General features: G+C 36.7%; 1 protein-coding gene across 1 annotated transcript; it reads left to right on the plus strand.

Annotated features, from left to right (window-relative positions):
• Positions 1 to 1,839: 1,839 nt before the first annotated feature.
• mtx3 (metaxin 3) lies at positions 1,840 to 6,168 on the plus strand. Its single transcript, XM_084728966.1, has 9 exons — positions 1,840 to 1,946; positions 3,408 to 3,477; positions 3,929 to 4,005; positions 4,115 to 4,207; positions 4,287 to 4,469; positions 4,591 to 4,667; positions 5,255 to 5,412; positions 5,682 to 5,770; positions 5,937 to 6,168. Exons 1-9 carry the CDS (start codon positions 1,866 to 1,868, stop codon positions 6,030 to 6,032), a joined length of 924 nt encoding a protein of 307 aa, XP_084585092.1. The 5' UTR covers positions 1,840 to 1,865; the 3' UTR covers positions 6,033 to 6,168.
• Positions 6,169 to 11,415: the final 5,247 nt, after the last annotated feature.

An 11,415-nucleotide genomic window follows, 5' to 3' on the forward strand; every position in this document is an offset into this window, starting at 1 on the left:
TATAAGAAATGGTAGTTTAAATTGGTATTAAACAACTAAAAAATAATTCAACAAAACAAAAATAATTTTGCAGGACAGATTATATTATATCTTGAACATCATGTCATAAACCAGACGGAGGAGGAGTGGGGGACCTGCTATAAACTACTGACATAACAGTGACATAATTCATGAATGAATGAATGAATATAACTACTCTAAACAACCGCCTGACTTTGTTAATACAGATGAAAAAGTAGTGAAGTTGGCAACATTTACATTTTATAATACATGCAGGTTGGCTACATGTATTTCTAAAAGTAACCAAGGAGGTAAGGCCATAGTTCCTGAATAAGTTTTAACAACAATTCTTGACAAAAGACTCCTTGATATTTCATTTAAAGTTTATGTCGGGTGTATTACTTGTTTATTTGTGTAGATTTTTCTTATCCAATTGGGCGGGGGGGATTGGGGGGTGTCTAAGAATAGAGGGCAGTAAGGTCATTTTGGACAGCATAAATAATGTTGACTTGATTTGATCATATTAATGAACCACTGTGTATGGGTCAATTCCTATTCTGTGTTTGCACACTGGCCATTTTCTAAGTTAACTGCTCCTTAATAGTTCTAAAGGGGAAACATTTGACCCACAAAAATAATGAATACATCTGAACTTGTGAGCATGTTCTTGGCCTCCAAACAAACAGCTGGCAAAAAGAATCAACACTCCATTAGCAGCTGTTCTTCAACTTTCAATTGAATCGCACAATCCTCCTCAGCAGACAGTGCTGGCGAGTTGTCATGGACAACTACTAGACTACTAGTTTTTTTTCTCGTTAAAGTTGTTTTATATTCTCGTCCGTATTGTTATATGTTACATTACTACTTTTCTGCTCCCTCTCATAACAGTGCATCATGCTGAGTTGTTGTTCAGTCGGCTTCATTCCATCATGATTACCTCACCATTACTTATTTTATGACCGTTACTGAAAGTGATGTAACACATCATCCAAACTAACTGCAACACAGCTAATGAGCTTTTACAGGGAATGAACAATTATAGTAGAATGACATAAGCCAGAGAATTAATTCTCAAAAAAAGCAGTCATATTCCATACACATTTACATTAATATTCACATACATATATGTTACATTATCATTCTTTCATGTAAATACAAATGAGTCTAGCAGACCATCTTAACACTTGACAGAAAACATTTGTATATTTTTTATTATGGAAACCCATTTATGCCAACGTGATACAAAAGATAAGGTCCTGTAAGTCATTATAATAACAAGAAGCTAATAAAAAATAATGGGTTAATATCTCAAAATAATGAGAATTTTGGAGAAAATAATACTTAGATACAAAGAAATTTTAAGATACCAGTTCATTATGTTATTATTATTATGGGAAAGTTTCTCATAATAATGACTAATAATTACATTTTTTTCAATAACACTGATTTGTTTCCCCCTGCAGACTTTGATATGACAGCCACCTGGTAAGGTCATTATTTTGAGATACAAAGTCATTATTTTGAGAATATTTCTCATTATTTTTGAGATAGTATCTTTATTTCAGATACTCATTATTTTAAAGATACTAACTCATTATTTTGAGATACAAACTCATTTTCAGATAAGTTATAGAAAGTTTCTCATTATTTTGAGGTACTTATTCATTATTTTAGAGACAATGACTCATTATTTTAGAGATAATAACTGATTATGTTTGAGATAATAACTCATTATTTTGGTAATGTTTCTCACAATAATGATAATAATGACACTTTTTTAAAAATCACATTGATTTTTTCCTCTCCTCTGCTCTCTGACATGACAGGTATTTGGTGACGTCACTGGCTCCTTCCATGAATCAAACATGGCGGCCGCCATGGAGCTGAGATGCTGGGGAGGAGACTGGGGTTTGCCTTCTGTCCACACCGATTCTCTCATAGTTCTGGTAACGTTCTCGTCTGCTTGTAAAAAAATAAAGGGTCATTATATCCAGACCTATTTTTAAGACGAACAGTTTCTCCTTCGGTTTGCTTTGCGTCTTCTCTGTGTATCTCTGGTTAGCTTCCATGCTAATTTACCTGCTGCAGCTCGCTTGTTGTTAGCTGGTTATGTTCAGCTCGATGTGCAGGATAGAAAATAATGTTTCCAGTTTTATTTCATGTTTGTTCAGCTGCAACGTGACAACTGTGACTGTACGACCTGTCCTCCATGTGTCGCGTTATTGTCAGTAGTCATTGTTATGGCTAATATAAATATGGTCCTTCAAGGTCAGCTTGTTATCGCTCTGGTTTTAATTCATTTGTGTACATTCTTCACTCTCCCGCGATCGACGGTGGCCGACAGAGAAAATGCCTTTTTTTAATAATATTAACACTGAGGTGTTTGCTGGCTGTTGATCAGATTGTTGTCTCTCAGTGAATCCTTGCAGTTACAGCTCCTGCCACAAGGTGACACTTTTAGGGGTGCTTGATTTATTTCTTTTTTTTATTTTTAAACCAAGATGGCAAATACCGTATGACCTTTTTAAAGCATTTAATAAATACTGCTGAGGAGTTTCGTTTAGGTTTTTGTGGGCTTATTGATAGCAATCTAATATATTGCAAAAGCATAACCTGTCCTAATGTTTTCACCAACCAAAATCAGTCATTTAGTGTGAGGCATTGACAGATTTCAGAAAAAAAGGAACCGTGAAAACTAGAAATTTAAATCATATGAACAATCAGAAAGGTTTTTTTTTTTTTTTTTTGAGAAGCAGATAATGTACGATTAATTTCAGAGCTGAAAAGATCAATTGATTGACAGAAAATAATTATTTTATTGTTTCAGTAATTTTTCATGCCAAATGTTCATCGCACATACAATACATGCAATACTTCAAACATTTCCCTAAAGGCAATTCAATACAAATTTCAGGAGGCTATGAATTTAAGTTTTACTATTTATTAATATGAAAAAGTAATTGTCAAATTATTTGATAATGAAATAATCTTTAGTTGCAGTCCTCATTGATTTAGTTTGTCCTCAATTCTGATTTTGTGGCATGTGGTTTTGCTGGATTTTTCTCCTGTTAAAGGTAAGCAGTGTAATCACAGTCGTCCTTTGTGCCAAAAATGCATTTAGAGCCACTGCCAAGTTCCTACTGAGAGCACTTTGATTGCAGCAAGCATTCAGCTTCATTACAAGACTGATATCGTACTAAACTTAGACTTGATTGTAGTACTACAGTCCTGCATTGAGGCTGTATACAGCTCAGGAAGTATTCCCCTGATTATTGTACGCTGGAGTGCTTTCTGCGTTTGGATCAATAGTTCCAGTTTAACATCTACGACAGATTTAAATCCTAAATGCACTGACTGTTGTCTCTTTTTGCCATTTTTTTCTAATTCAAGTGTGGATTTTCTTTCAGGCATATACCAAGTTTTCTGGGGCCAAAGTCACAGTTTCTCCCATAGACTGGACATGGAAAACTCTAACAGGTGGGCTCCAGCTTCCTATAAACAAGAATTTCATAACACGGTGGCCCGGACACCACATGAAAATTGCCTGATACACATATATGATCAACTATATATAGAAATATTCATTTAATATATACAGTATGGAAGAGACTCTGTATAATCAATTCAGAGGTACTTTCATGCTTTTGAAAATAACACAATAGTGCTGCAATTTTATTGAATTTTTTATTGCAATTCTATTGAAATAGATCGTTGATGCAATGCAACTATTTCTGAGCTTAAAATCACAACTTGACTACTCTAATGTTAGAAAAAGTTGGAGGAAAAAAATTATTGTAATTGTAAATTGTAGCTACACAATGCATTGTACATTACAAAACCTTAATAACATGCAGATGCAATACCAGTCTTAAATAATTTAACTTTTGTTTTGAATTGTAATATCGTCCTCCTGTTGTTCACCTTGCAGCGACGGTCCCAGAGTTGCTTTGTGGAGACTCTGCAATTCAAGAACCCACACAGATTCTCACTTTCCTGAGGAAAGAGGTAAGAGTGGATGTGACGGGTCAATGTCCATCACCTAGTCATTATGTTCCCAAACCCATTTAGCAGAATAAATAGATCTGCTGTAATGTTTGTGATCTTTCTTTTTCAGAGGTTTAATGCAGACTATGACCTGTCAGCCAGACAAGGAGCAGACACCATTGCATACATCGCATTACTTGAAGAGAAATTACGACCAGCTCTGGTAACACCATCTCTCTTTTGCTTATTCCTTTAATCTGTGAGTACTGTTAACATTTAGAGTGATGTTTTGTGTCCCACAGTTGCACACTTTCTGGGTGGATGCAGAAAACTACGCCAATCTGACACGGCCATGGTTTGCTTCACGCTCGCCATTCCCTCTCAACTTTCTTGTCCCTAGTCGTCATGCCAGCATCGCCCTCTCCCGCATCCTTCTGACCAAAGGAGAGGCGCCACTACACAGAATCACTGAGGTGGAGGGGAAGGTAAATATTAATCTGTGTGATTCATAGAGTCACATGTAGTGTCAACATATCCGCTCTGTGTAGTTTTGACTGCTAAGGTCTCTTTTTCACAACTGTAAATCTTTCTCACTGTCTGCTTCAGATTTACAGTGATGCTAAAGAGTGCCTGAACCTCCTCTCCTACAGACTGGGAACAGCAGACTACTTCTTCGGCAACTCGTGAGTTCTTTAATATTTACTGACTTACACATTAAGTTTGTGATCAGGAGTTAAAAATTATTAAATGTGATTTGGGATATTATAGAATATTCACTATCATGGTTTCTGTGAGTCCTGAAGAAGTCTTTATTCCAGTATTCTATATTTTTTGCCTTAAGTTATTGATTTTGACAGGGCTGAAAAACTGATTGTATTATGAAGTTAACTTTACTTTTATAAAGCTGCATTAACTAAATGTGTTTTGGGAAAAATTAATATTGATCACGCTGAAACAATTACAGAATGAAACCAACTGGAACCAGTTACCAATAATGTCCTTCCAGTGTGGAAGGTACAAGACATGTCACATTACACAGTTTGGATTGAGAGATTTTAAGAGATTAGTTAATAAGAGGTTAACTTATTTTTTTGCGAGTATGAACATGAAATAGGTCTTGAATTGCATTCATAATGGTCTCAAAAAGTCTTAAATTTTACTTGTTGAAACCTGCAGTAATACTACTTGTGAGAGCGTCATAGTCTCATACCCTTTAATCATTCTGTGTGTGCTTAAATTTATATTTGTATACATATGTTTGTGTTTGCAGACCGACCAGCCTGGATGCCTTTGTGTTTGGTTTTGTGGCTCCACTTTACAAAGCCAGTCTCCCCAGCAGCCCTCTACAGAGCCACCTCAAACAGCTGGACAACATCACACGCTTCTGTGACAACATCCTGGCAGTCTACTTTAGCTCAGACCACCCATGTAAGATCACTGCACCCACTGGAAATACTCACACTTATGGGGCTTTAGCTTGGTGAATTCCACACACAAAGATGTAAACAAAACAACTAACACCATCAGCATTTTCCTCCTTCTCACCTCTTTGTTTCACTGCATGCTCACTCTTTGTATCTGCTTTATTTTTGGGTGCTAAGTCATTTAACAATATTCCTGTTCCACTGACACTCTGCTTTCTTCTTCTTCTGCTTCTTCTTCTCCTCTGGGTGTCCCCTTGCATCATCTCTTTCCAGGTCCTCCCCCATCTGTTCAGGAAACAATGGACGCCAACCTCCAGAAACTAACTCAGCTTGTAAATAAAGAGTCCAACTTGATAGAGAAGGTGCTTCTGCTTTCCTTTTATCTTCTTTGCATGGGTTCATGGTTGCATTTGGCAGGTACTGTTGCTGCTGTGCTAAAAGTAGATGTAGTATCTCTCACTGAATCATATTTTTTTTTATTTCTGCTTGTGCACATCCTCTAACTAAACTGAACGTTCTGTACTGCAGATGGATGACAACCTTCGCAGCAGCCCTCAGCACAAACCCCACAGACCAGACCCCAAACCCAGTCTGGCCAGTGAGAAGAGCTCTACCCCTGCCTAAAAACCCTGACCCGTTTGCCCTGATCCAGCCTTATAAATGGAGGAGGAACAGCCTGTTGATGAGAAGTGCAGTTCTGAATCTGACATCCACAACTCGAAAAACTGTCATTCAGCTGAACTATAACTTGAAATGCAAAAAAAAAAAACTGGGAGTATGACTATATATTATAAAAGAGACTATTTAACAGCAAGATAATGATGATAGATTTCAAAGATGTTAGTTTGAAAGTGAAGAGAAAGTGCATGTGTGCAGTTTTTAAAGAAAGTGAGAGCATGTATGTGGTTAAGGATGGAATGCTATGAAGTGGTGCTCGATGAAAAAGACACAGAAAGTTCAAATGAAAGCCAGAATGAAATGAAAGGTCCAGCAGGGAAAAGAAGTGGGCCATTTGTCCATTTTTTTGTCTTTTACCCTCTTATTCCTTTAATTTCTGTAAGAGAGATATGTGTTCTATTTGAATTTTCCTGTTCATCACACTACAGTTGATGCACCATAGGAAACAGGTGGAGATATCCTCACCTGCCTCATGAGCATATTCAAATTACTAGGTTAACGATACCTTAGCCACTAAGTTAAAAAGTTGTTCAGCTAGAACATCTGAAGGCAAAATTTGTTGAGTTATTTTATATTACTCCAGTTTATGAATCTGTGTTTTATCCATTGCTGGTATAAAGATGGACAAAGTGTCTCCACTTCCTCCCACTGTACAAAAATGAAGCCAAAATATCGCTGATACAAGCGCTGCCATGTCAACACTGACCCTGAAGAGAAACTAAACCTCAAACCACAGAGATTCAGTTAGAAGCTACTAAAGTACTGTTAAAAAAGGCCTTTCTCTCTGCTCTTGTGTACATACGAGTTTCACAACATCATGTCCCTTCTGCTAGTATGGAGGGGTGGGATTTATGACCTATACCGCAGCCAGCCACCAGGACGCAATCAAGAAGTATTGGCTTCACTTTTGAGGAACTGTGAGGTCGTCCATCTTTATATATGTCGATGGTTTTATCTCATCATGGAGGATCTCAGATCCTTTAGCACCCCTCTGAGCACACATCCTTCCTCCAATGTAAAAAGTTCTGTAAATTCTAATAGCATTTGAATTACCCTAATGTACAGCATGTATGCAGTAATGCTCATAGGAATAACAAGTTATTTTGCTTTGCTCTCACCTCCCCTGCTTTGTATAGCTTGTATAGTTGTAAATAGTTTCATGATAAAAAATCAGTGCAATTTACTTTTGTTTTCCTCTAATAGGGCTGATCAGCTTGTTCACAATCTAGATACACTGAGGTAATGGAAGGGCCTTACACACTGTATTAACTTATTCATGCAAATATGAGGGACTTATGTGTATTTGTGTGGGTGAGAATTTTCCCAAGGACTATCAGAAACCAGTGTTTCTTTCATTTTTGTTTCTTCAAAACATTCTGTGTCATTAACAATCCACTCATTTCTGTTGTTGCCATGGTATTTCACAATCATTTTTGTGCAACGTTTGTTGTGTTTTGCCTGTCTGCTGTGTCATAATTAGATGTGCCTATTTAACTGTCACTTTGTTGAAACTGTCCTATTTGGGAATGACTCGTTTGCTGCCTTTTGCTTTATTTTTATTGTCTGAATTTCTAAAACTGAAATTGGACTGTAAAATGAGTTGCCACTGTTTTTGTTTTGTTTTATTTTGGGATTTTTTTTTTTGTCGCGTTTCCTTATATCCTCACTGCTCATACATTACCATACTGTCTGTACTCAATGTGATTGCTTTCATTATTTTTTGTCTCAGTCAAAGATACTTGGGCTCTTGCAACCTCCAAAAAAATCACCTCATGGATACATTCCCTTTAAAGCACCATATCCTGCATTCATTGGGAGGGTTGCGTGCTGCCAATTACAAAATTTTGTTGGGGCTACAAACAGGCTTGTGAGGACCATATGGGTGCAGTGTGCCTTCATGACTGCATGTGTCTTTGTACAATTGTCAAAATGTTAACGGAGTCCTTTATAATTTTGATACATTGTCATAAATCTTCTGTCATTTCTGTTACTGTTGTTCATCCTCTGGATGGTTGGTAACAACTGTCTTCATGTATTTGAAATACAAATATAATAATCCAAATATGGCCACTGTCTTTTTTTTTTTTTTTAAAGAAAAATAAACATAAAACTTTCAAATCTGAATTCTAATTCCAATGTTGTGTAAAACCTAAATAAAAAGAGAATGCAATGATTTGCCAAAACTTATCGACTTATATTCAATGAATATATTATACTGAATATCGTAAAAAGACAAGATGTTTAATGTTCGAACTGATTAATTTAGTTTTTTTGTAAATACACACTCATTCTGAATTTGATGCCTGCAGCATGTTTTTAAAAAGCTGGGGCAGAGGCATGTTTGCTACTGTGATATATCACCTTTTCTTTTCACAACATTAAGTAAGTTTAAGAACTGAGGACACTAATTGTTGAAGCTTTGAAAGTAAAAAAGATGCTGTCTGGATGGCAGCGTATGTTGCTCCAAAACCTGTGTGTACGTTTCAGCATCAATGGGGCCTTCAGAGAGACATACTATCACAGATGCTGCCTTTTCCAGTTAATGCTGATAATAACCTGGATGGTCCTTTTGCTTTAGCCCGTGCACAATGTCTGATGATTTTTAAAAACAATCTGAAACATGGACTCGTCAGACCACAGTACACTTTTCCACTCTCCATCAGTCCATCTCAGATGAGTCTGGGCTCACTGAATTCATTTGTATCTCTGGATGTTGTGGATTTGTACTTTTACGTTGGAGTTTTAACTTGCATTTGCACATGCAGTGACAAACTGTTTTCAAAAGTGTTCGTGAACCCGTGCAGTGTTGTTTATACGATTATGCTGGTTTTTAAATCAGTGCCACCTCATGGTCAAAGGTCACAGGTATTCTGCAGATTCTTCGAATCTTTCAGTGATTTTATGGATCATAGAAATCCCTAAATTCCTTGCTATAAATTGAGAACATTGTTCTGAAACTGTTGGACTGTATGCCCTGTTTTCCACCAAGTGTTGAGTTTCATCCCATCTATGTTTGTGAACAATGAACCCAATCATGATACTGTCACCTGTCACCAGTTAACCTGTTTACCTGTCAAGTGTTCCAAACAGGAATTCTGTGAGCAGTCAGCAACTTTCCAACTTTTTTGGAACCTGCCACAGGCTTCAAACTCAAAATGAGTGTATATTTACAAAAAAACAGAAAAGTTTATCAATTTGAATATTAAATATTTTATCATTGTACTGTACTCAAGTGAATACAATTTAGAAAGTTTTTGCTAATCATTGCATTATGTTTTTTATTTAGGGTTTACACAACATCTCAACTTTTTCGGAATTGGGGATTGTAATTTAATTTCACTGGATGTGCCTGTAAACAGTCAACTCGAGCCTAGATTAAAATTATAGTTTGCCTCCTATTTTGTGCTTGAAAATATGTTGTAGATATTTGTTTTATCCTTTAAGCTGACACAGTAAGGTGTGGTATTTGGCGAATTGTTTTTCCAGTAATAAATACAGAAGATTTCACCCTTACCCACCTCTCTGATTGTGTGATGGGTTGTTTAGATGTCAGGAGGATAGAGGGCTCTTTGTTTCCTTTTGGCCCTAGACATGGAAAAAATGAGAGTAATGAAGCTAAAGGGATATGATGCATACTTGACATCAGATATTGTCAAAGTCATCAGGCGCGTGAGGGAGAGGCTCCTGCTGAGGCTTCTCTTGGCTGGCTGTTTAATAGGTGTGGTAAAGGGAAATAAATAGCACATTTGGATCTGTTGTTAATTTTGTGCTAAATTTTGTGGTCGCATCTTTGCAATTGCAGTAGTTTTTGTTGGTCATCTTTTTATTCTATTTTTGTGGGTGAGAAGCTCATGTTTGCCAAATAGGCTAAATCATGTTTAGGAGAATCATAGAACTCTATGTCCAGATGAGGAACAAAAACAGTCCCTCGTCTACAGCAGTGAGACTGGGTCCCAACTTTCCGCTGTAACACAAGAGTTCAGCTACAATAAAATTTGTTCCAACGTCCCAACCCGGTGTTACCCGCTGCAGGAAGGCAGAGGAGAGCAGTTCCAGTAAAATCAGACTGTCACCTTTCAAAGAGCTGTATTTCAGGTTCCAGCTGAGCAGTCCAACAGATCAACCAGCAGCTGTTCCCTGATGGTCTGCATGTGTTTGCTACACACACTCCTCCTCTTCCTTTCACTCTCCTCCTCTCTGTTTCCCCAGAAATGAGGGAAGGTGTGTGGATGATAAATTGCCTGGAAAAACAGTAATGTAATAATTGTGAAATGACATGACCTCTGGAGGACCATGCGTCTCTGTCAGCGAGGTGTCTGGCTCCCAAATCTACAGTAGCTGTAAGTCATAAAAAGGAATCTGGAAGTCTGAGTGTATGATAGATTCTGCAGAAGTTGCTGGGGTTGGTAGCAGAAATGTATTTGATTGATTTCAGGCATTCATCAGTAATAGAGGTTAAACACATTCAGCTCATTTTTGCCCACATTTAATTTGTGTATCAAAGTTTACACACATAGGTTGACAGTAATGTACATTATATTACATTGCAGTGAGTGCTGGTGGAAAATGAAAAGTACATGGCAATAGGAACAGTAACAGAACACTTTCCTGGAAATATATTTGATTGCTGTTTAAACAGCAATCAGCAAACTCTGTTTGGTTTGCTATGACTAACTAAATAGTTATTCTGCAGGATCCTTTTCATTTAACACTGCACTGCTGCTTTAGAGTTGCAGAGAGTAGAACGTATGTCTCAGTTCAGATTATTTCCTCAAAAAAAAAAAGCTTGTCTATATTATAAAGGATAGAGAATAAATACATTTTTGGACCATGTGGAGCCAATATTGCAGCTAATGGAGTCCTGAGGCCCTCTAGTGGTGAATGTATGTTAGACCTATTGAGCTGCGTCAAAGCAAACAGTCCAGTTGTGCAAATAGAAAAAAAAATAAACATGTTCATTCAGCTCAGACATGAAATCATTTCACAGGACAGGGAGAAGGAAATATTTCATCTCCATCTCCTTGCTGCTGTGAGTCGCACATAACAAAATATAGAAGTGATCATATCTGTTTAAAAAGGTTATTTACACAAATTCACAATATGAAACACAGGTCAAAGTGCTACAGTATCATTGTATATTTCAGTGTCTAAACTTTGTGTCACTTTATAATAACCATCATTAATAAATGATTAATTTATAGTTAATTAAACTAGTAGTTATTTCACTGTTAAAAACAATGAAATTATAATTAACTTTTACTAATTATTAGTGATGCTATAATTTGTAATCACACCTGTATGAATGTAATCAGAGTAATTATCATATCTT

The sequence above is a fragment of the Lutjanus erythropterus genome, chromosome 10 (assembly GCF_056507025.1).
Source record: "Lutjanus erythropterus isolate fLutEry1 chromosome 10, fLutEry1.hap2, whole genome shotgun sequence".
Lineage (NCBI taxonomy): Eukaryota > Metazoa > Chordata > Actinopteri > Lutjaniformes > Lutjanidae > Lutjanus > Lutjanus erythropterus.